Below are 23,950 nucleotides of genomic sequence, written 5' to 3' on the forward strand. Positions count from 1 at the left end.
CTGCCTCAGGATGAGAGCCGCTATCTCTTTCCTGGCCTGAACTCCAAGTCTTCACAGCTTCCTCTTCCCATCACACTCCTTCCCAGCCCAGGCCTCAGATCCTTTCTCCTGTCCCCACATCTGGTTACTTACTCCCTGTCTAAAAAGCCTCTGTTATCTCCCCATTACCTACCGGATAAAGTCCAAGCATGTTGCCGTGTACAATTCTGCATCATGCAACTTGCACAGCTGTACACAGTGGTCCTGAGTCCAACCTCATTCATTCATTCATTCATTCATTCACCAAGTATTCATCCCTTGGACATTCTCAGCTTAGCACCCAAGGCTCTTAATGATCTAGCTCCTACCTCTTTCCTTTGCTTCCTCTCTTACCTACTCCCTTGGGCACCATATGCTTCAGCCACACTGAACAGGGAATCTTTTCATACCTATGTGCTTCATGCACAAATTCATCCATCTGCTTGTCTGAGAGTGCTGAGCCAGTGGAATGGGCACACGTTTGGAATTCTTGTTCTCTGCCATTTACTAGCTGGGTGAATGTGGGAAAGTTAACCTTCTGAGCCTCAGTTTTCTAATCTGTAAAATGGGATTAAACATATATAATGCGCTTCACATTGCACTTAGCATATAGGAGCCCCCTAGCAAAAGTTGGGTTCCCCCCCCCCGTCTTTACTGTTAGACTCCTATTTATCCTTGAAGACCTGACTCAAATGTTACTGCCTTGGTAACGTTGCCCTCCTTCTCCCCAACTGGGGAAAGCTCATCTTCTCTGTACCCTTCCTGCCAGCTCTGTATGACACTTACAAACCTCCATTATAACACTGTTACATTCATCCATTTTCCTGGATCACATGAATAAAGCATGCAGCCAGAAAACACTGCTGCATGAATCAAGGTACTGCCTTCCGGGTTGGGGGCCTTTAGCCCCCCAGCCCTTCCCTCTTGTTCCAAGTTCTCAGCCTATTGGATAACATGAGAGTTAGGACCAGGGGTAGGGGGTGGGGGTAGGGTGTTAGGGCCTGAGGATGAAAGCAGAGGTAAGCCACCTGCGGGAGATGAGTATGGGGGCTGGCTGGTCAGATGGGGTAGGGGTGAGGGTGTCTCAGCTCTCTGGGGAGTCCACTCTGTAGCCAGAGAGGAGGCAGGGGTTAGAGGACATGGGAATCTGGGTTTTGAGAAATGGTTGGTGGCACAGCGGGCTGCTGTCCTCCATTCCCATCAACTCCAGCAGCAGCTGGGCTTTGCTGTGGGTCCAGCCACCGGGGGCAGAGGGGCGAGGGGATTAAATGGGACAAGAGTAAGAAGGTTTTTCTGTAAAGGGGGAGAGGATGGGTTTGGGGGTGGGTGGGTGGAGAAGGTATGATGAGAAGAAGGGTGAGGAAGGAGAGAGACCCTGGGAGGGGGAGAGGAGGGAGGGATGGTGTACTTATGTGTAGAGAGAAGGATGAGAAAGGGATGCGGCAGGGTGGAAAGTCGGGAGACATGACATTGTGGGTACGGGGGAGAGAGGCTTAAGACCCAGGACTGCAAAGCCTGGAGAGGAAACCCCTGCATGGGTGCAAAGACCCCTCCCTTCCCAGCTCCTGCCTTGGTGGAGGTCCTTCTTCCCTTCTGCCCTTGCTGGGCTGGCGGCTCCGCCCATCAGCAAAAGTCAAGTCAAGTTCTCTATGAAATCTTCCTAGAGGAAAGATGAGCTATGTAAATGCAGTAGAGGTCATTACCTCCCGTGGACTCTGTCCAGGGCCAGGGAGGGGGCTGGGTGGGGGGCTGAGAGGGGCCCCCTCTGGAACTGCAGTTGGGCAGTGGGAGGGGCGGCAGTGGCTTCTCAGTGGTGGTTCAAGGTCTCTTGGGAAGGTCTCTTCACTTCCTCCAGAGCAGCCCTTGCCACTGGGTCACACAGCTCAGTCTGCACAGAAGCAGCACCTCTCCCCTTCCCAAGGCTCTGTAGGAAAGGGACATCGGTGCAGCCCCTTCTGAACCACTTGGCGAGGCTTTCCATGGCCTGTCCACCTTGATTCCCTAATTGCAACGGGTCTGGAGAGGTCTGGGGGGGCATTACCCCAAGACTGGAGGCAGAACCAGGATGAATGATGGGGCCATTGCCCAGGTCTCCAGGACTGGGCTGGTAGCTCGGGGTTCATCTGGGTTCAAGGATTCTTCTGGACTTTTCTTGAGTTGCCTATGTTTCACCAGCCTCTCCTCTCCCTCAGGGAGCCCGAGTGAGACTCTGGAAGCTGGCAGGGCTGTCACACGTGCTCACCTCAGGCCTGGCATGCACGGGAGAGCCCGGGCCTCCTGTCTTCCTGGCACAGTGGCAGGAAAGGGGTCGCGAAGAAGGAAAATGGGTGTGTCGGACACGTGGGGTACCCAGAATGATTTAAGCAACGGCTATAAAGTGGAGGTCAGTGGAGACTGTCCTGCCATGCCAGGGGTGTGGGAGGGGTGTGGCACACGTGGTCTTCTCTCAGACACAGCTGCCACCTGCCCTGCCAGGTCCCCTTTTCTGTTCAGGTTTCCATCTCTGACGGGATAGCCCTGAATACCATAGGACCAACTCTTGTGCAAAGACAGACACTTTATTTTCCATGATGGGAGCTACAAGGCCCCCATAGATATATGGGGGGGCGGTGCTCTCTGCCAGCTCCCAGGCTGTCACCTTGAGAACGTGGGCACTGTGACCTTGAGAACCTTGTCTGGATTCCGTAGTCTCCAGGGTGGGGCAGTGCCTGACCACAGGCCGGGGGGGCTGGTCTCAGCCAGTCCCGCCAGCCCAGGGCCGCTTCAGTCCGGTTTGGTTTTCTGGGTTGAAATAATAACCCTTCAGGCCCAACTTTGGCCAAAGATAATGATTCTCTGGCAGGGCCCCCAGCTGGGCGGGGGCAGGCACTGGTCCCTCATGGAGCAAAAATGGGCTTCTTTTCTGAGTCTTATCTTCTACTCTCATAGTTTGGTTTCCTTAGGACCCCAGGTCTGCTAGACAAACAATTCCAGATTCTTGGGGGTCTTAATGGGTTAGGGTTGAGGGGGGTGTGGGTGGGGCAGGAAAGACCACCCAGCTTCTCCAAGCCTCTTGGGGTGGCTGCCTGTTTGCATTCTTGACTCTCTGCTGCCCCCATGTGGTTATGAGGTCAGTTGCCGCCACGGTACTGTAGAGGGCTCTGTGTGTGTGTGTGTGTGTGTGTGTGTGTGTGTGTTGTTGGAGCACAGAGGACTCAGCAAGACTGGGGCTGAGGCAGAACCAGAGAGAGCCAGCTCCTGTGTCTGCTTGAGTGAGCAGAGGTCTCGCTGCCGCCACCCCCAGGTGTGAGTGACACAAGTAACACCAGGGCAGTTGTGGGACAGTCGCTTATGAGAAATTGAAAGAAAAGATGGAGCTGATGCTCATTTGCAATGGAAGGGATTAGACATCAAGATCGTGAGGACAATGGAAGGGATTAGACATCAAGATCGTGAGGACAGCTGGGTCATCTCTGACCATGGGGGCAATTAACCCGCCTAGCAACCAGGGCCATGTTGGCTGAAGAATCCAGGGCAGGCGGATCTAGCTTTGCCTTGAGAATAGCAGCTCAATAAGCTGTCAGGGAAATGGGGAAAGGAACAGATATGGAGGGAAAGAGAGTCAGTCCATCCCTCCTTTGGTCCTCAGTGCTGGCAACCCATCTGCTCTCAGGCCAGCCTTGGACCAGGGCCCAGGAGTCCCGACCCCGTACCTGCATTTGGCCTGAAGCAGGGGTCACGGGTCTCTAGCTCAGGCTACTGTGTCCGGAGTGTCCAGGAGGATGGAGTCAGGGGTCTTCAGAGGTTATTTTCGTGTGGGGGTCCTCAGATGTGGGTGTGCTCCAGAATCACAGGGAGCTTGTTAAGATGCCCGCAGGCATCTGAGTAGGACAACTGATCCTGCTGTGGGCCCCCTTTAAGGTTAAAGAAACTGAGGCCCGGGCTGGGGGTGGGGTCAGGATGAAGGTCACCGCTGAAGGTCATACTGAGTTCAAGGGTTTCAACTTGGTACCGTTCTCCTCCAGTCCAGGGGGTTGGTCCATCAGGGTGGTAAGAGGCCTCTTGTTCAGGGTGGAGGGGGCATCCTGAGCAAGCCCACTGGGATGCCTAGGAAGACACACAGGAAGCTCCCTCCCCTACATCCTTTCTGGGTCCTGCAGCAGAGCACCCACCAGGCTGATGACCTGCGAGGCTGGCTGGACAGTGTCAAACTCCGCAAAGAGGTGGCACACGTTCTCCTGTGACTCGGTCTGGCTCTTGGCCACAAACCCAAAGATCCTGATGGGAGAGGAGAGCCTGAGTGAGGGGTGGGACGCAGGGAGGTACCAGGCTGGGAGCAGCTTTCCTCCCTGCCCTTCCCCAGCCCAGCACCTCATTAGGACGGGAGCCTCCCCTGTCAGACCGAGAGATCCCTGAGTTTAAGATCTGGGTTTCCCTCCTTTGGAATGGGGGCGCCTGAGGACACAACCTGTGTATTCCTTATCAGAGTCGAAGCTTCCCGAGGGCGAAGGTGTGTCTTGACCATCAGCCTGAGGCATCCTTACAGACTAAAGCCTGCGCCTCCCACATAAGCTATCAAACTGGTGGCTCCCTGAGGGCCGGGGCCTGTGCCCTCCGCCATCAAACCCAAGGGCTTTTAAGATCAGGGCGGGGCCTCCTTCCTTCCCTCCCTCCCTCCCCATGTTGGGTCCAGACCTCCCCGAGGGAGACCTCTCATGGCGACTGAGTGGACAGGAAGGCCTTACCGGGAGGGCTTGCAGTATTTCTGCCACCTGTGGGAAAGGAACACGACAGTCCTGAGTACCAATTCTTTGCTCCATTTCACAGGAGTCTGGCTGAGCTTCGGGAGATAATGGCCAGTTTTGTCCCCACTCCCACCATGTCCCCCTCATTCTGTTGCTCCTGACCCCTTGAGGTTCACAGGCTCTGTCTGGGATCCGAATCCCAGGGTCTTTTTAGTGTGGCTCAGATCTGAACTTACTTCCGTTGCTTGGGGTCCATGCCACAGAAGCGGAGGGTGGCGAAGGGGTAATGACGCCGGAAAAACACCCTGGGAAGAGGCCGGGAGAGAAGGGGAGCTGGTGAGAGCCCGTCCCAGTGTCCTGCCCGCCGCCACCATCTCCAGCTCCCTGTCTTCCAAGAAGCTGTCAGTTTGACGACCCCTGACAGGCTGCCGTGACCTTTCCCACTGCTGGGCCCGGGGCACATGTTTGCACTTCTCTCCTTTCATGAAGTGCGTCTCCCTTCTGTCCTATATGTTGGGGTTTTCTACCACCTGCTCCACCCCCACTGCCTGTCATGTCATTTAATGAAGATAGGAATTACATCTGGTCATCTCTCTTTTTTTTTTTGGCTGTGCCGCACGGCTTGTGGGATCTTAGTTCCCCCACCAGGGATTGAACCGGGGCCCTCGGCAGTGTAAGTGCGGAGTCCCAACCACTGGACCACCAGGGAATTCCCAGCATCTGGTCATCTCTTATTCCTCCAGCCCAGGACCAGGATCATGCTAGACTGAATCCCTGAGCCTGGGAAGGAGTGACCTCATTGGTCAGCCAGAGTCTGGCCTACAGGAGATGTTCCATCAGTGGCTACAGATTTAATCAGTGCCCAATGACTATTGGTTAATTCCAAATCCATCAGTCATGATGAAGCGGGACTTTGGCAGGAGGTCATTGGACTCAGGCTCAGAGAAGGCAGAGAACTTGCCTAGAGTCACTCAGCACGTCACTGACCCTGCTGGGTCCAGGAGCCTGAACTCCATCTCCATTACTGCTCCACAGCAGTCTCAGCCATTCCCTCCAGCTTACCCTACCCAGCCCTCAGCCCCAGGGCAAGGGAAGCCCCTTACTTCCTCTGGATGTCAGTCAGGGTGATGCCCTGCTTGGTGACTTTGAAGTGGACCACGGTGGGTGTGGGGAGGACATCCCTCTCCAATGTGGTTGAGATGGCCTTTTGCACAGCCAGGGCTCCGCTCAGGGTCTCCACGCTCACAGAGCTCAGGTACAGGGCATGGCAACCTGGGGGGGTGCAGATACTGCATTGGAGCCCTGCCAGAATCCACTTGGGGGTGGAGGACACCCAGGCCCTGGTTGGCCCTCTGCCCAGAGCCAGGGGATAGGAGTACCTTCCTTTTTTGGAAATCTAGCAGGGCTCCTCTTTGAGCCACCGGACAGGTGAGCAGGGAGTGTATGGGCCACTGAAATTTGGGACCAACCCCAGGGGACTTTGGGGTCATCTGTTGTTTGCATTGCTCTGGCCCCGGCCCTCCAGCAGGGGGCAAGGGAGGGGATGTTGCCCTGTAATGTAGGGGCGTCCAGGCAAGCCTTCCTCTGTCCCATGGCTGGTGCTGCCTCCATCCCTCCCCATCCTCCCCCGGGGGCCCTGGTTCCTTGCTGAGAGAAGGAAGAGGAGACAGGAATGGGGAGGGGGCCATCGTGCTCAGGGCACAGAGTAGAAGCTGTCACTCAGACAAGTGCTGACCCGTGCCTGGCCCTTGGGCGCGAGGAGGAACGACCCTTCCCCTGTAGAAGACCCCAGGACCCGGACCTGACACTCCACAGAGGCTCCCACCCCCAGGGCAGGTCCTTCAGACCCAGCGAGACCCCCAGCACATCTGTGTGCCCCCCTCAACCCGCGTGTGCAGGAGGAGGTGTGAGCCTCACTGTGCCCCTCCTCTCCTGCCCCTCTTCCTCCTGGCCCACCGCCTGCAGCCTCTCATCTCCTGGCTCACAGGGAGGGGTAGGAATGTGGCACCTTGTTAAAGACGAAGAAATAAAGCTGCAATGGGAAACACGTGTGGACCTGCGTGTGCGAGTGTGCACAGGGCTGGGAGGTGCCCTGCGGGGGGTGGGCACAGCCAAGCCTGGAGCCTCCCCCTGCCCCATACCACTCACCCGCAGATTTCTTCAGGCAGGAGGCCCGGCCGTCTGCAGAGAGGTCTGAGGCCCCATCTCCACCTCCCAATTCTGAGCCAAAGCAATGGAACAGGCCCCCAGGGGGCGAGGGTGCAGTCAGTGGACCCCCCTCCTAGGAACAGGCCTCCTTCAGCCCTTTGAACCTCTTCCACCTCCGCCCACACCTTCGGGAAGTGACTTGGCTGAGAAACCAGGTGTGATTCCTGTAATGAGGCAAACAGCCGCCTCGGGCTCCCCAAACGCCTCGCTGGCAAGCCTTTTGATCCCTCCCTCCTCCAGCCCCTGGACTGCGGCAGCGACCTGGCCTCAGAGGCCCCCGACTTCCTCATTCTTTGGGACCCCACCGGAAACCCAGGCCAAATGAAGAAAGCAGGGGGGCTCTCGCCATCACCACACCAGGGGCTCCCCTGGCCCTGACTCCTCTCCCAGAACCCCCCTAGTGGCTCTCCTGCACACCCTGAGGTGTGGGCACGTCTGGGGGTGTGTTGGGCTGTAAGCTTCAGATGGGGCTTCCTGATCTGGGTGGAGGTCTGACTGTGCCTTTGGGCAAGTTACTTAATGCCTTGAACCTTCCTTTCCTCCCTTCCCTCCTTCCCTCCCTCCCTCCCTCCCTCTCTCTCTCTCTCTATCTCTCTCTCTCTTTCTTTCTTTCCCAAATTTCACCCACTGATCATTTATTTGTTCTCATAATTCTCTTCCTTGATTTTCATGATACAGCCGTGTCCTTTGCTCTCTGTTAGTTCCCTGAACACTTTGGAACAAGACAGCAAGAGAGACTTCGGTTCAAATTCGAACCTTCCTTTTCTTAGCAGTGAAATGGGGATAACAGCAATGCCTACTTCACAGGGTTGGAGTGAGCTGTGAATGAAGGAGAGGGTGCCCAGTAAGCGTTGGACCCAGAAGTAAAAACCAAACCTCACCGAACGGGCAGATTTATGCTCCTTTCATCCTCTTGAGGAAGGAGCTACTATTTCTTAAGATCTGCTCTGCGCCAGGCACTGTGCCAAGAGCCTTGCCTGAGCTCTCTCGCTGCATCCCCACACCAATCCTAGAAGGAGGTGTGATGGTGACTGTGCTCCTTTCATAGATGAGGAAATGGAGGCTCAGAGAGGTTGACCTTCTCAAATTCTCACAGCCAGGAAGTGGAGATGTGGACGGACTCCAGAGCACGCACTTTTTTTCTTTTCTCTTTTTTTGGTTGCGTGGGCCAGCTTGCAGGGTCTTCGTTCCCCGACCAGGGATTGAACCCGAGCCCTCAGCAGTGAAGGCGCCGAGTCCTAACCACTGGACCGCCAGGGAATTCCCCCAGAGTGTGCATTTTTAACTATGACACTAAAATGATCCCTAAATAAGGTGAGAAGTGACCCGCAGGAACCTTTCTACTGAGAACAAACAGGTCTGGGGACCCAGCCCACCTTTCTTCGGGATGACGAGCTTGCAGGGCAGGGCCAGGGCCATGATGGAATGCTGGCACACGAAGGCAGAGAGGCTCCCTGCAAGGAAACAGGAGCCCAGCATAAGGACGCCTTCCCCAGGCCACCCGCCCACACCCCAGGGGCCTGGGGGCTGCAGACGCTCAGCTCACCGAAGTAGGGCTCTTCATCGGCTCCTTTGAGATGCACCCCTTTGGCAGAAGACTCGATGAGGAAGTGGCGGATGAGGTCGCTGCTATCCTCGCCTGGACAGAGAAAGCATGTGGATGGGAGTGCAACTCATTTCCTGACCCGCCTCCTCGGGGCCCATCCGGAGGTTAACTTGTCCATCCCTCTGCCTCTGGGTGGGACAGCGGGTAGGAATCTTATCCTCAAGGCCTCCCACGAAGGAGGTGCCCACACCTTTGCTCAAAGGCTTCTGTGTCCAGTAATTCTCTTTTCAGGAGACCTTTCTTTTGGTTTCAACAGCCATCAGGGATGGCTGCCGGCGCTGTTTAGATCAAATCACAGCTCTCTGGCCTGGTTTCCCTCTCTCCCTACCCACCCCCTCCCAGGTGCTATTATTCTCCACCAGATGGTCCCTGCTGGCGCCAGGCTGGCCCTGGGAGGGGGGACCACGCCCCTGCCTCCTCACCAGCCTGCAGCTTCCTGCTTTCTTTGGGCTCATTGGCAAGGCTTCCTTGATAACTAACACTGCCCAGAGGTCACTTTCTTATTTAAACAGAGAGGCGTGGTGTAGAGAATGTGGATACGGGGTTTTTAATCCTCTCGCTCTATCACTTGCTTGCTCTGGGGGGTCATTAACTCCCTCTGGGAGTGTCTGTTACCTCACCCATTTGTTGTGGGAGAGCTACAGTCCTGGGCCTTAGGTGAGGGGCTGTGACCCAGGTACCTTGTAATGTAATGATCTGTTTCTATCTCTCTCCCCAGTGAGGTCTCCCTGGTGCCTTGCACAGTGCCTGGGGCAGGGTGGATGCCCCATCGATGTGTGTTGTATGCGGGGTTAAGCTAGCACACATGTTATTACTACATTAGGTTCCCTCACAAGAAATCCGGTCTGGACAGAGGTGGGCACCTAGAAGAGAGCAGCCTGGAGGGGGGCTGGGACCATCCTCCTCTTCCCACCATGAGGGTAGAGCAGGGAATCTGGGGACTCGGGGAGCCTCAGTGCTGGGGGGCAGCGGGGAGGGGGCTGAGGTAGGCCCTCCTCCCAGGAGTCATTATGGGACTGGCCCAAGGTCACCCCACAAGCCAGGGGCAGAGCCGGGACCGGAACCCACCACACCCAGTTGCCTCCTAGAGGTCTTGAGTGAGGACAGAGACAGGTGCCTACCTGTTCGGTTCTGGGCAGGTGCAGGGGCCTCCGGCACCTTCAGGGCAAGACCGAAGGAGCCTCGGTATGAAGAACTGTCCCTCACGATGAAAGCCCCCGGCTCTTCCTTCCTTAGCAGCTCGATGGCTGAAACAATCCTTGGGTCAGAGACAGTCACCACCGAACCCGGACACCCTCTGTGCCTCAGCCCTATTGGGTCTTCATAGAGCAGATGGTACAGAATCGCCTTTGGTTCCCAGGAAGTCCTTTCTATTGTCTAACCTCCACCATTCCTGCTGCAGTCATTATTTCCTCAGGTCATGGGGTTCACGGGACACCCCCCTTCCCTGGACCTGCCATTTGCCGTTCCCTCCTCTACATGGACCCAGGGCCCCATCTGCCCCATGTGGGGTGCCAGGACCTGGACCTGATTCCTGGGTCACTCATCCCCTAAAACAGGGCTTCCCTCTTACCTTGCTCTCGGGTGATGCTTGGCTTAAACCAGTATTTAGATGTGTCCATCACAAACTTCATGGTGGGCTGCATGTCCCTGGCAGGACCTGGAGACAGACAGAGGAGGGGGACCCTGTAGACTGGAGAGAGGGGAGCTGAGAGACCCGACCCCCTCCTCCACCCAGCAGTGCCATTCAACCCACCCTCCCCTACCCCTACTCCATTGGATCTCCACATGCCTAAAGGGGCAAAATCCCTTTAGGCTAAGTAAATGTGCTCTTTGAGATGCTAAAATGCCCATTTTCCTGGGTCCCTAAGGTAGAGAGCAGTGGTTCTCAGTTTCGGCATCTTGAAAAGGTGTGTCGCGGCCAGCTGAGAGTAACTCATTATAAAAAATGTACTGAAATCTGCAAATGATTTGCCCTAGGAACAGATCAGAGCAGCTTCAAAGGCATACTCGTCACCTAATTTTCTCTTGCTTGCACTGACACGGCTTCCTGGGTGGGAGCGATCAGCGGGGTACAGTGAACATTTCACACCCCCCAGGAGTACCTTGACGTCTGTGGCCCAGTGAGGACTGAGAGGCCCGGGAGCCTCGTGGATCAGCCACGAGGGAGCCGTGGGCTCTGCTCCTGGGAGAGAAACACCCTGGGGGTGCTGAGGCTTAGCCTCTGTGCTTACTGCTTTGGGCCTTTTGTTCTTTTTGGACGCCTGTAGTCACAGACTACGGGAAGGAGGGTGTTTGCTGTTTTGTGGTTTTTAGCTGTCTGAACTGGAATGCATTGTCTCCGTTACCCTGTCCACCCCCTGGCTGTGTTCGTCATCCACCAATGTCAGAGTTAGGACTGACTCTCCCTCTCCCTCTCTTGGGTTAGTCATCGAGCCTGCTGCTTCCATATCCTGAGGGTCTCCTGGCTCTGTCTTCTCTCCTCCACCCTCTGCCCTGCCCTGGACCACTTTGTGATGAAAACCCAAACAGAACCAAAGAAAAACTGCTCTCCCTGCCAAGCCAGGCCCTGCAATCCATCTGCCACGCAGCTGCCAGAGTGATCGATTGAACGTGTGTCTCTGACCCCATCGCTCTCCTGTCTGAGAGTCTCTGATGGTCCCCTATTGCCTAAAGGGTAAAGTGCACTCTTTTGCTTGGCGTTCAAGATCTTTCCCAATCTGGGCCCAAGTTACTCCCGATGACCTCATCCCGCACCCAACATTCCAGTCATTTCCTAAACATGCCACGTGCTTCCATACCTTCGTGACCATGGCCTGGATGTTCCCTCTGCTGGGACTGCCCTTCCTCTCCTGCTCTGGGCATCGACTTCTGATCCACTTTCCAGCCTTTTCAGTTCCCAGATGAAAAGTCTCACTCCTTCCTCTGTAGCCCCATAAGACTTAGAACATCTCTTTACCTCTGTGTTTATCCTACTCTACGGTGATCCTTTGTTTTTTTTCTCTCTTTCTAGACTGTGTCCCTACTATGTGGCACAGTGCTAGGCACACAGTAGGTACTTAGTCAGTGTGTTGGTTGACCTGCTGTTGCAGAAGCAAATGCATTGGTGCTTTGTCTATTCCCCATTAGCCAAACCTCATAAAGTGTGAGGTACTGATCGGTTTACAACTTACCCTCTGGGGATGTGGTGAGAGGGGCATCTGGCAGGGTCTGGCTGTGGCTCCTGGTGGCTGGACAGGGGTTGCTGGAAGAAGTAGCCCCAGGGCAGACAAAGTCCTGGCGTCCTGGGGTCCCCTGGGATGGGGGAGATCCTGGCTCCGGGCAGCTGCTGATCAGCACGATGGGTATGTCCACCATGGAGTTGGTGATGGATGGGGGACAGCTGCTGGCATGTTCCTTGGCCAGTGGTGAGGAATGGGTTGCTCTGGGCTGGCCAATGCTTGGCGTGGGGTTGCTGGGGACCTGGAGGTCACTGGCTCTCGTATACAAGGACACTGGGCCAAGGCTGTGGAGGCTGGAGGAAGAGCTGGTTGGGCTTTCCAAGGATCTCGAAGATGACTGATGGCTGGAGATGCTGGAGCGGAGGAGGGACTGGCTGTGGCATGGGGAGAGCACCAGACAGGCAGAGTTTTAGCGGGTAGGGGTGGACACTTAGGGGCCAGAGCTAGACTCTGGAATTTAGTGATCTAGGTACCCATGGCTTTGGTCAGAGTAGTGCATACTCCAACCCCCCACCCCATAGCCCTGAGCAAAGGGTATGCCCACTTGATCCCCAAGGGATGCTGAAGGATACAGGAGTGTACCTGCATTGCAGGGTCTGTGGTCAATTAAAGTAGCCAGTGGGCTGGCCCCCTGCAGGTCACATGGGCTTAGGCTGGGCTCTATTCCCTCTGCCTTCCCAGCTAGGCAGGTCCAACTGAGTTGTCACACCAGCCCCCCCAGCACTCCCAAGAGTCCTGCACACAGGCTGGACCGGAGCTGGACCATGTCCATGGCCCATGCAGACGGAATTCCCCAGCTGGAGGAAGAGAAGGAGGCCAGCTCTGCATCCAGCCAGGCTTATCCCTGAGCTCAGAGGCCTGTGCCAGCGGGCATGGCTGTGGAATCCCAGTCTCCTTGCCAGGGACTGCCTTGGCACAGTGGCTTTGGAGTTGGTATGGGGGACAGAGGTCCTGGGGTTTGCTCTTCCTGGGCAGGATGGGTATGCGTGTGGCTCTGCTCTGAGGCCTGCAGAGACCTGGGCTGTGGGGCGATTGTAAATAATGCCCAGGCAGCTTTGTCTCCTTCCTGCTAGATTTTGCCAGGAACAAAGACGAAGGAGGTTTTTCTTTCCTGGATGGTTCATTCCAGACCCCCTGATTCTGTTTACATCCTGTGTTTGGCGTTTTTTAAATTAAAAAAAAAAAATCCTTCCTACAGATGGGCTGTAGGAAGGCTGGAAAGGATACAGGTGAGCCTCATTAATGCAGTGTGGTTCTTTTCCCGAGAGGTAGGTAGAAGTCAAGATTTTTGTATATTGAATCATATTCTAAATGCTTGAGGAAAGCTTGAGAACCAAATGGCTGTGATGGCATAAAAGAGAACATTCACTTTTATTTTTGGTACATGCCCAGATTTTGCTCAGAAAGAGTAGGGTGTCCCTCTGTGATTTTAGGATGCGCGCGCGTGCCTATGTGTGTGTGTGTGTGTGTGTGTGTGTGTGTGTGTGTGAGTTGTGGAGGCAACGTCAGAAGCTGCAGTGGGAGTGACCTACCTTCCAAACACGTAACTGACATCAGATGCTGGGCTGGCTGACAGCATGGAGACCCTGCCCCCCAGCCCCTTCTCCAAGGCTGGGGAAGCCACCAGTGGGGAGCCCAAGCCATGGCGGCCTGAGGCCTTGTTTCCCATTCCAGGGATGGAGATGCTGGGAGAGGGTGGGGGATGAGAAGAGGGGGCCCCCGCGGGGGGAGAGGGGCGCTGGTGCCCCCTGCCCTGGCTCCCGGAGAAGATGAGGCTCTCACTGTTGCTCCGAGTCTCTCGGGGGATGTCTCTGGAAAGGAGAAGGCCGCCACGGCCAGGGGAGCCGAAGGGTGGGGTGACAGATGGGCTGGAGCAGCTCTGGGGGCCGTCGTGGCACCTTGATCTGGTCGAGGTTACCTCGATGTACTTTATATCTTTGGGGAGAGAAACAGAGCATTGGTGAAACCAGGGAGACTGGACTCGCAGAACAAGGATGCTGGAAGTGTCCTCAAGACCATCTGGTCTCCCCTTTCTTTATACATACATATATATATATATATATATATATATATATACACACACACACACATATATATATACACACATATATATTCGTATGCGTGTGTGTGTATATATATATATATATTTTTTTTAATTTTTGGCCAAGCTGCGCGGCATGCGGGATCTTAGTTCCCTGACCAGGGATAGAACCCGTGCCCCCAGTAGTGGAAGCATGGAGTTTTAACTACTGGACTGCCAGGGAAGTCCCTCCCCTTTCTTATACAGATGAGGAAGTTGAAGCCCAGAGAGACATTTGTTGGACTCAGGATCAGCATTCAGCTCCACCTTCAGGGCCCAGTTTCAAAGTCACCCTCTCTGTGACATCTTCCCTTGGGTGGGGAGAGGCAGTGCCATGAACACGGGTCCTGGAGGTAGACAGACCTGGGTTTCAGATCTGGCTCTGCCACTTACTCTCTGAGAGAGCTTGGCCAAATGACTTCACCACCTAGAGCCTCAGTTTCCACGCCCGTAGAATGGGGCAGCTGTACGCAGCCTCTTAGTGTTACAGCAAGGATGAACTGAGATGAATGTAGGCAGCAGGGCACTGCATCTGGCACATAGTAAGTCCTTTAAAACTGGGAGATCCTCTCGTTCATGTGGGTTCCACTCCCCAGGCTGAAATGACTGCACCAGTCACATCTTCGGATGCCTCTATCACTCAGGCCTGTGAAAGCTATTTCTATGTCTGTGCCTGCAACGCAGGCAGGGGTTCTCAAGCTTGGTTGCATGTTAGAATCACCCGATGAGCTTTTAAAGGTCCTAAAGCCCAGGCTCCATCCGGTGCCAATTAGACCAGAACCTCTGGGGGTGGTCCCAGGCCTCAGGGTGGCTTAGCTCCTCAGCTGATTCCAGTGTGCATTGGACCACACCACTGTGGTCCCCAGCCCAGCAGCACCGCTTCACCCGGGAGCTGAGAAGTTGTGCAGAATCTCTGGCTTCACCCCAGGCCTGCTCAATCAGAATCTGCATTTTAGCGAGATTCCTGGCTATCTGGGTGCACCTTGGAGGTTGAGGAGCTCGCTTTAGGGTTAGCTTTAGAGCGAGAACTCTCTGGGGGCAGGGCATGCCGCCTTACTGAGCTGTGGGCCTCTTAGCACCCCAGGCTGCTGACTCACTCTGATGTTCTTTCCATTCCCCAGTGGGGGCATCTAGGACTCTTGTTCTGAGACCTTGTTTCTTCCTAGAGTGGGGTACCCTGTGGTTCTCCCATGGTGAGGATGGGCACCTCTCCTCCTGACTTGGGGGAGGGGAGCTGTCCTCGGTGCTGTTCTAGAAAAGGTGATGGAAGATGGGGGTTACCCAGCTTCTCCCTCTGGAGGGCTGTGAGTCCTGCCTCTGGCTTCCCCAGATGGAATCTGGGGCAGAGTCGGTGGGAAATTGCACCCTCGGCTCCTGTCTACCAGCCTCCCACCCCCTTGGGCTTTGGCACACGCACCATCCCCCCACCCAGCGTGACTGTGGAGTCCCTGCCTGCCCCAGCCCGCTCCTGGGGAGGACCTTCTGGCCCTGCTCAGGGCTACTGCTTCTGTCTGAGCCTGCGTGGGCCAGGTGGGGGTGGAGGATTGCATCAGATGAGGGGCGCTGGCATGCTGTCCCAGCAGGTGGAGGAACAGGCCTGGCTTTGTCGACAAACCTGGGTGTGAGTCTTGGCTTCGCCACTTTCCCGCCAAGAAGCATCAGGTAATTTTCCTAACTGCTCTGAGCCTCAGTTTCCTCATCTGTAAAGTGGGGATCTAAAACCACCCTTCCAAGGTTGCGGTGAGGATGAAATACACTGATGAATGGAGCCTGGAACATGGTCCATGGTGGGCTTCAAGGAGCATCTCCTGCCTGCCTGCTTCTGGGGGGCAGTATTGGCCAGATGGCTAATACTCTCTGGCTAAGGTGGGGGTCCCACTGCTGAGGGCAAGAGTAGAATATCTGGCACAATGTATTGTGGGCTCTGAAAGAGAAGGAGTCTTGGAATGGGGTGGATTCTTCTGCGAGGTTGGCAAGCACAACTTTTTTTTTTTTTTAATAGGATTTTATAGTGTTTATACCCATAATCCTCTCAAGCCTCACAAGCGCCTTTATGCCCAGTGCCAGCAGGCATTGCTTTTACAGAGGAGGAAACTGAGGCTTGGAGAAATGTGGCGGTGGAGCTCACATTTATTGTACCGTTTTTTTTTTTGTTTTTTGGGTTTTTTTGGCGGTACGCGGGCCTCCCACTGCCGTGGCCTCTCCCACCGCGGAGCACAGGCTCCGGACGTGCAGGCTCAGCGGCCATGGCTCACGGGCCCAGCCGCTCCGCGGCATGTGGGATCTTCCCGGACCGGGGCACGAATCCGCGTCCCCTGCATCGGCAGGCGGACCCTCAACCACCACGCCACCAGGGAAGCCCTATTGCACCGTTTTTAATAAAGGCTGGTATTTACTGAGTGCCGTGCACCAGCGCTGCTACAGACACTTTACCCGTGTTAGTTCTTTTAATACTCATGACTTGATCGAAGTAGGAAACATTCTTAATTCCATGTAACAGACGAGAAAGCAAGGCTCAGAAAGGTTGAAGAAACTGAGCCCTGCTCCTGTGCTCTGTTTGGGGGCGGGGTGGGCTCTTCCACGGGGAGGGATTCCTCAGGACCCTTTCCCAAGAACTTGACCGTGAGAAGGTGCCTGACTGCTTTGGAGGGGAGGGCGTCTCTCGGCCTGGTGAAGCTCTGGGTCCCACTCACAGGGTCATCCGAACACCTACCAAAGAAAGGCCTTGCTTGGGGGCCAGGCAAGTGGAGGCGGCCGGAAGGGAGGGCGGTGTCCTAGAGCTGTGAGTCACTCCCGCTGCTGCCCCAGGGTGGATGTGGCTGGGCAGGTGGAGGGCCGCCACCCTATCACCTGGGAGCAGCCGGCTGTTTACAAGCCTGTGGGGCAAGTCTGAGCAGTGCTGGGTGGATGCAGGCGCCTGGCACCAGGCCAGGTGGGTGGAGGGTTGGAGAGACGGTTGTTAAACACCCTTCACTTGGGATTGGCAAACCGCCTTGCCTGGCAGAAATTCTGGAACATAAAACGCGGGGGCCTGTTCCAAAGATGGGGAGGGGTGGCGGAGAGGATAAAGGAAGGGATATGGTATTTGCTTCCAGAAACCATGTTCCCTGTGGGACTGGTACCCCCTCCCCCTCCCCCCCAGGGTAAATCTGAAGGAAGGTAAGCAAGAGACAGAGGCAGGGAGCTGGATGAAGGTTTGAGAGCACTAGGGCGGTGGAGCCTCACTGAAGCCCTGGAGGGCAGGAAACTAGCTCCAAGGAAGAGAGAAAGGCAAGAACGTGGACTCTGGAGCTCAGAGGGCTGGGCTTTGAGCTGACCTACCACTCACTAGCTGTGTGACTGTGGCCATCGCTTCCTCTCCTTGAGCCTCAGTCTTCTCATCTGTAAATGAGGTTTCCAGTATTTCCTTCACAGGGTGGGATTATGTGTTACAAAAATCTATCTGGACATTTTTAGGGGAGGGATCGACACAAGATCACTGATGTTTAATTTTAGCTTTTGCCAAGTTAGGACAAAGGGAAGCAGTGAACGTCTGCTAGCGTCACAGTTATAGAACGTCTTCCACTCAACACCCCAAAAGTAGGATGGATGAGAGTGCAAACAGAGGAGTTCTACACACTGGATACGTTTGGCTGGATGAAAACTCACTGCGGTGCCATGGGCTGGGAGAGCTTTGTCACCAGTAGCAGTGGTCTGAGGGGAGGGTTTGGGGAGCAAGGTGCAGCCACCACAGTGACCTGCAGGCTCTCGCTCTTCTTAGTGATGGAAGAGAACTTTCTAACGGGGAGCTGACCTGCTGGTTGTCCGAGGACGTAGTGAGCTCCCAGGCATCACAGGTGTCCAGGCAGAGGTTGGAGGAGAGGATTTTTAAAAATTCCATCAGAAGGAGCGAGGGCAGAGCTAGGTGGCTTCATCAGGACCCTCTGACCACTGCTGCTCTCTGGCACCCCCTGCTGCCCAGAGTCTGGTGGACACATCCTCAAGATGGCAGGTTGTGCCCAGGGCATCTGAGGACGCAGACAACTGCTCATCGGTCCCTTGGAGGAAGGACCCTGTTATCAACACCCTTACCCTGTACAAGTGCACGCCCCACAGAGGTTGGTCTTGCCCCAGCTGGCCTTGAGTGTATGGAAGCCCTATCCTGGGGCATGAGCATTAAAGTCCTAGGCTGGCTCCTGCCAGCGATAATTAGGCCCAAGTCACCTTTCCTGCAGAGACACGCCCACGACTGGCCTTAAGAAGCAGGGAGACTCTTGAGGGTTGGAGGTGGTTCTTTTACTAGGCTTGTCAGGCAATGCTCCATGGGAGGAGCAGAAGGCTGGCTGGAGACCAGGAGCCTGGCTGCCAGAGGGACCTGTGTGCCAGGCTGACCTCCACCCCAGAGCCTGAACCTGTCCTGGGGCTGGTCTTAGTCGCAACCCCAATGTTGACTACAAACAGCCACCATTTATCATGACCTATGGTGTCCCAGGATTTGTGATAAACACCCATCAAATGTTATTTTTTCAATCCCTGCAACACCCTTTGAAGTGCAAACTCATCTCTATTTTACAGATGAAGAATCTGAGACGCAAAGAAGTGAAGGAAACAGCTTGTGTAAGGTTTGCCTGATTCCAGTGACTAGGCTAGACTGGCTCCTTCCTCAAGTCCATCAACCTCAGTCTTTTTGTTTGTAAAATGGGGATAAAATATTCGTCTCATGGAGGTGGATTGGGAAGATCAAAGGTTCAATTATTAAGTGCTCAGCACAGTGCCTGGATAGAATGATAAATGCTCAATAAGTAGAAATTCTCCTGGATCCCATCTCTAATCCTCACCACACCCTCTAACCCACGCGGATTAACCCACTGGAGGCCTCAGTCTTCCAGCCTGTCTAATGGGGCTGCTGCTCCGTGACCCTCATCCTCAAAGTGTACTTGAAACTCTTTGGGAAACTGAAGCCAGATGCAGAGATTTCTGGATACGCTTGGACGTGGTGGTATCCTGGAGTTGGCTTGAACCAGCTCATGAAAGCTGATTGTTAACTTTTCAAGATTTTTTCCAGCTGGTTGCTAAATTATATAAACATTGTAAGTTTGTGTAGTTTAATCTTTAGTAGTGGCTAAACCATTACTAAAGATTACACAAACTTACAATGAAATAACATATTAAAAACAAAAGTAATAAACACCCCAAAATTCATCACATCCCAATTATTTACTATATTTACTATTACCTATACTCGAAGTTATTTACATTTACTGTTATGGGCAAGGTGAAAATGCCATTCCTATAAACATTTCAGGGTGCCCAGGCTAGGACCTAAGAGAGATACCATAGAACAGTGAGATTCAGGGACACCACATTTATCAAGCTCTTATTTATATACATGGCATTGTATAATATGCTTATCTATATTAGCTTATTTAAATTCTCCGAAAAATTACATAAAACAGGTATCCATCACTTTCCAAACTCAAGAACCAAAGAGAATTGGACAGTGAGGGCTACTTATTTTTATCTCTGTTAGCAGAGAAAACAGGGAGGTTAAGTAACTTGTTTAGAGCTGCACAGCACTCCTCCCCTGCTCCTCTGATTTGATAGAAAACTCCTTCCTCATGAGGTCTGGTCCCCAAGCCCTCCTCCTGGCACTGTGCCCCAGTTCCTTACCCAAAGCTTCAGGCTCTTCTTTCTTTCTCCTCGAGGTAGTGCTCTGGGTGGGCTCAGCCCAGGGGCCACCAGGCCCTGGAGGGAGCAGCTGGAAGGTGGGGTCCAGTTCCAGAATCATCTGGTTGAGGCTCTCCAGCGAGAAGTCAATGTAGGAGTCAAGGTCCTCCAAGGCTCCCGAGGCCTGCTCCCCAGGGGACTGCAGGAGGCAGCCGGCTTTGGCTCCAGCCTGTGGGGCCTGCTGGAGCCTGCTGGGGGGCTCCTTGCAGGGCATGGGGGCCATCAGGGCCTGAGCTCCCCAGCCTTCTGTGGTGTAGTAAGGACACTGGGGCGGCAGGCCGGGGCTGGGTGCTGGGTGCAGCGCCCTCCTGGGTTCCTCACAGGAAGCCAAGCCGACTGCGGGGCCTCCTGCCAGCAGGGGGCTGGACATCACCTGTGACATAGTGGGGGTAGTGACCTGGCAGTTTACCTCTGGCTTCCAACCAGCCTCACATCCCACAGATGTCACTTGCCAATCAGGAGCTCTTGGGACCTGAAAGAAGCGAGAGTGAGGGTGGGAACTGAGTAAATTCTGTAGATGAAGCCCCGGGCTCCCTTCCCCCCAAACAAAGGCATATTTATTCACTCATTTAAAGGCAGGGCTGCTGGAGCCAGTCTGCCCCAGGTTTGCATCCTGGCTCCACCACTTACTAGCTGTGCAACGTTGGGAAAGTTAACTTCTCTGCGCCTCGGTTTCCTTATCTATAAAATGAGCTGATATTTGTAATATGTTTAGAATATGCCTACCACATAATAAACATTATACAAGTGATGATTAAATAAAATAACTTCAATAGACGTTTGTTGGCTACTTACTATGTCCCAGCCTTATTTATTAAATACATACTAGCTAATATTTACTGAGTAATTACTATGCACCTATGCCCCAGTATTTCCACATAAAACCTTTAAAAATCCTCATAACAACCCTGTTAGTAGATGCTATTATTATTCCATTTTATAATGGGAGAACTGAGATACAGAGAGGTAAGTAACTTGCCCAAGGGTCATCAGGCCAACAGGTGTCAGAGCAGGACTGGACCCCAGACTGTGTGATGTCAGGGCCCCTGCACTTAGCTGCTACTCCATGTGGGCCAGCTGGTGAAACAGACAGGTAAGCAGGTGAGCAATCATAAACAGTGCCATCGGGGAGGAGGGGAGGCGGGGAGGCAGAGGGGACTCTGTAGGCACTAGTTGGGGAGGTCAGGGAGGACTTCCTGGAGGAAGGGGTACATAAAGGGAGACAAGAAGGAAAAGCAGGAGCTGGCTGGGTGAGCCAGGTAGGGGTGAGGAGGCAAGTGTATTCAGAGGCCTGATGGACAGGGGAGATATTGAGCATCTGGGAAACAGAAAGAACCTAGGGTGGACGGAGGGGAAGTTGGGGTGGGGAAGGCAGGCTGGCCAGACCCTGCAGAGCCTTGCAGGCTAAGCTCAGTAGTGCTGACTCAACCCCGAAGGCAATGGTGAGCCACAGAACAGCTTTTTTTTTTTGCGGTATGCGGGCCTCTCACTGTTGTGGCCTCTCCCATTGCGGAGCACAGGCTCCGGACGCGCAGGCTCAGCGGCCATGGCTCACGGGCCCAGGCGCTCCGCGGCATGTGGGATCTTCCCGGACCGGGGCACGAACCCGCGTCCCCTGCATCGGCAGGCGGACCCTCAACCACTGCGCCACCCGGGGAAGCCCCCACAGAACAGTTTTGATCTGAAGAGTGACATCAGATGATATTCACTCCCTGGGGGCTCATCTGGGAAAAAGATGTCCCAACTTCCTCCTTTCCCTCATGTGGGAAGTTCTTCCCCTTGTCTAGCCTTAATGCCACATGTTAGTGGTTTCTTACAGGAAGTAAGAGGTTCTGGAACAGAGGCTGCCAAGAAACCTGTAAGGAGCTGGGGTAGGCTGGTTGCGCTACCACTGCCTGCTCTGAGGCTCACTGCCCCCCACCCCCACCCCGACCAAGGTACCCTCCAACGCCTCTTCTCTCTTCTTCTAAGATGCCTCCAACCACACCCTGCTTTACAGTCAGACCCTAGTGTTGGAAAAGGCATTGCGACCAGCCTGGGGCAAATGAAATGAATGTGAACTCTCGAGTCTGAAGATTCAGATTGGAATCCCAGCTCAAACAGTTCCTTAAGGTGTAACTCTGACCCTCAGTTTCCTCATTTGTGAGATGGGAATAAGAATTCTGCCTTGTGCCCTCCTGGAGGGTGGTGTGGAACCAGCGAAGTGTTGCTTGTGAAACCAGTTGGACAATTCTAAATATTACTTGGAAATAAGGGCTTATATATCAATAGAATATAATACCATCATAATAATAAATAATAATAGCTCCCGGTTTTTTTGAGCACTCACCATGTGCCAGGCACTGATTTTCCCTATGGTAACTCTTTTTAATCCTCTCATAACCCTAGGAAGTACTGCATCCCTATTACCAGCCCATTTTACAGATGAAGATACTGAGATTCAGAGAGGTTAAGAAATCTGTATCTGCCACACATCCAGAAAAGTGGTAGAGCTGGGATTCAAACGCAGGCTGTGGACTTTAGACTCTTAGCTCCTTATACCACACAGAGTTCAAATGCCGAGGAACACCTGAGGTCCAGAGAGGGGGTGTGAGTTGCCCCAAGTTCGCACAGTAAGTTAATGAGAGAAGCCAGAACCCTCTTCTCCCCCATGGCTCCTGCCAGCCCTGCTGCCAGACTTCTCCTTGGCCAGGTCCTGGAGCGGGCGGGCGCATCCCAGGCTCGGGAAGCGTGTCTATAAATGGCAGTGGAAGGGAACGGGCCTCCGAGCTCCTTTCTGGGGGCAGCTGAGGACGTGGAGCTTTGGCTCCAAGCGGCCTGGGTTTGTCAGGGCAGGATCTCAGCACATCCTGCAGGGTTTTTGGCTGGGCCTCAAAGAGGAGCCTGGGGTTACGGTCCTTGGGGAGCACACTGGGGACCTGGGTCCTCCCCCAGAACCAGGACCCGGACCCAGGATGTCTGCCTACTGATTTGGAAAGTGCTTTTGTGCCACGCTGGGCAAGTATCCGTTCCTCTCTGGGCCTCAGTTTTCCCATCTGTATAATGGGAATGTGATCATAACAGACACTTAAAACATACTCATTTCATTTTCTCAATGGTTCTTTGAAAAAGGTACTATTCCTGTGGGGCTGGAGAGGTTAAGGGATTTGCCTGGGGTCATACAAGCCACAGAACCCGGTAGTGGAACTGGGATTTGAACCCAGGTGGTCTTGGCTCCAAGTCCCACACTCTATGCCACTGCTTCATAGATTTAAGATCCCTTTCACCTCTCTCTGCCCGTTCTGGGGTTCCGGAACCCAGCGGGACAGGCCTGGGATTGAGCAAAGGGCAGGCAGCCCCTTGGGATCTTCTTCAAACTCTTCTCACTTTTAACACTCCCTGAAGCACCACTGGACCTCCCAGGGCTGGTCTCACTCCTTTATTCCTGGACATCTTCCCTCTCCTGTCCCCACCAGCACACTTCTCTAGCTCTTTCCTTCCTGCTCTAAAGGTGAAGGGAAGGTCCCTGGGCTCAGTGCTGTGTGTATGTATGTAGGCGGGCTGTAGTGGGTAGGGAGGGCCCCTTTTTATAGGACCCGCCCACTCACTGGACCGGAATCTCTTTCTTTGTTCCCAAGGGCTCTGGAGGCAGGGGGATCCTGATTCCTGGGCAAATCCCCTCATCCATTTCTTTGCCTGGATCAGCTTCTTCTCCTGACTTACTCTTTCCCTTCTACAAGCCCAGGTCAATGGAGGGAGAGGGTGGCAGAGGGGGAGGGCTGAATCTCCCCCAAAGCACCTTGCCCCAATAGCCCAATTCCCCACTCCACCCCCTTGCTCGAAGAGTGACTTTGATTGTCCCATGCTCTCCACCCAGACCCAGTGAAGCAGACCCTGGGACAGCAGGCAGGGACCCGCAGGACCAGTGCAGGCCATGCCGCCACCCCCTGGATTCCTGGTGGCCTCTGAAAGGCCCAGCACGGGGGCTCAGCTCACGACCAGGCCCCAGGGACTCTGGGCTGGGAGGCAGGAGGCTGGGTTCTGGGTCCATTCCCTTCCCAAGCCTCGGGGGCCCCCCGGGCAAGCCTCTTCCCCTCCCTGGACCACAGTTCTCTCATCTGTACACTGAGGGCTGCAGATTAAGTTCTCCCAAAGTGCAGAACTCGGGTCTGTGGTCCCGAGACCATCTTCCGCTCATGCCCAGCCTCTCCCCCCATTTCTCTCCACCTTCACTCCGAGCCCCAGGAGAGGTGGAGAAGCTGAGCCTCTCTCTCTTCTCCTTAAAGAATAATGGCACCTACCTGGTGTCCCGGGCAGGCAAGACACTCCTGCGTTCACTACTGGCTCCTGGGACGGAGAGAGGCTGTCAGAGCCCAGGTGAGGAGTAGGGGGAGGTGCAGTTCACCTC

The 23,950-nt window shown here is 54.4% G+C and overlaps 1 protein-coding gene across 8 annotated transcripts; it reads right to left on the reverse strand.

Annotated features, from left to right (window-relative positions):
* Positions 1 to 2,557: 2,557 nt before the first annotated feature.
* TNS4 (tensin 4) lies at positions 2,558 to 23,950 on the reverse strand. 8 transcript variants are annotated; one of them, XM_089901233.1, is made up of 14 exons: positions 23,844 to 23,933; positions 20,194 to 20,640; positions 19,507 to 20,035; positions 13,310 to 13,712; positions 11,730 to 12,151; positions 10,130 to 10,249; positions 9,678 to 9,803; positions 8,497 to 8,589; positions 8,327 to 8,404; positions 6,891 to 6,962; positions 5,846 to 6,014; positions 4,979 to 5,047; positions 4,743 to 4,769; positions 2,558 to 4,275 (listed from the first exon to the last, which is right to left on the reverse strand). In XM_089901233.1, the coding sequence occupies exons 3-14, from the start codon at positions 19,943 to 19,945 to the stop codon at positions 4,134 to 4,136; spliced, it is 2,160 nt and encodes a 719-aa protein (XP_089757359.1). In that variant the 5' UTR covers positions 19,946 to 20,035; positions 20,194 to 20,640; positions 23,844 to 23,933; the 3' UTR covers positions 2,558 to 4,133. The 8 variants fall into 8 exon arrangements, with proteins under 8 accessions (XP_089757359.1, XP_089757360.1, XP_089757361.1 ...); XM_089901234.1 differs by lacking the exon at positions 20,194 to 20,640 and having other exon boundaries at positions 11,730 to 12,130; positions 23,844 to 23,950; XM_089901235.1 differs by lacking the exon at positions 20,194 to 20,640 and having other exon boundaries at positions 10,130 to 10,216; positions 23,844 to 23,950.

Source organism: Delphinapterus leucas, chromosome 19 (genome assembly GCF_059928025.1).
Source record: "Delphinapterus leucas isolate spDelLeu-1000000601 "Yukka" chromosome 19, BTC_Dleu_Yukka2, whole genome shotgun sequence".
NCBI classification, from domain to species: Eukaryota; Metazoa; Chordata; class Mammalia; order Artiodactyla; family Monodontidae; genus Delphinapterus; species Delphinapterus leucas.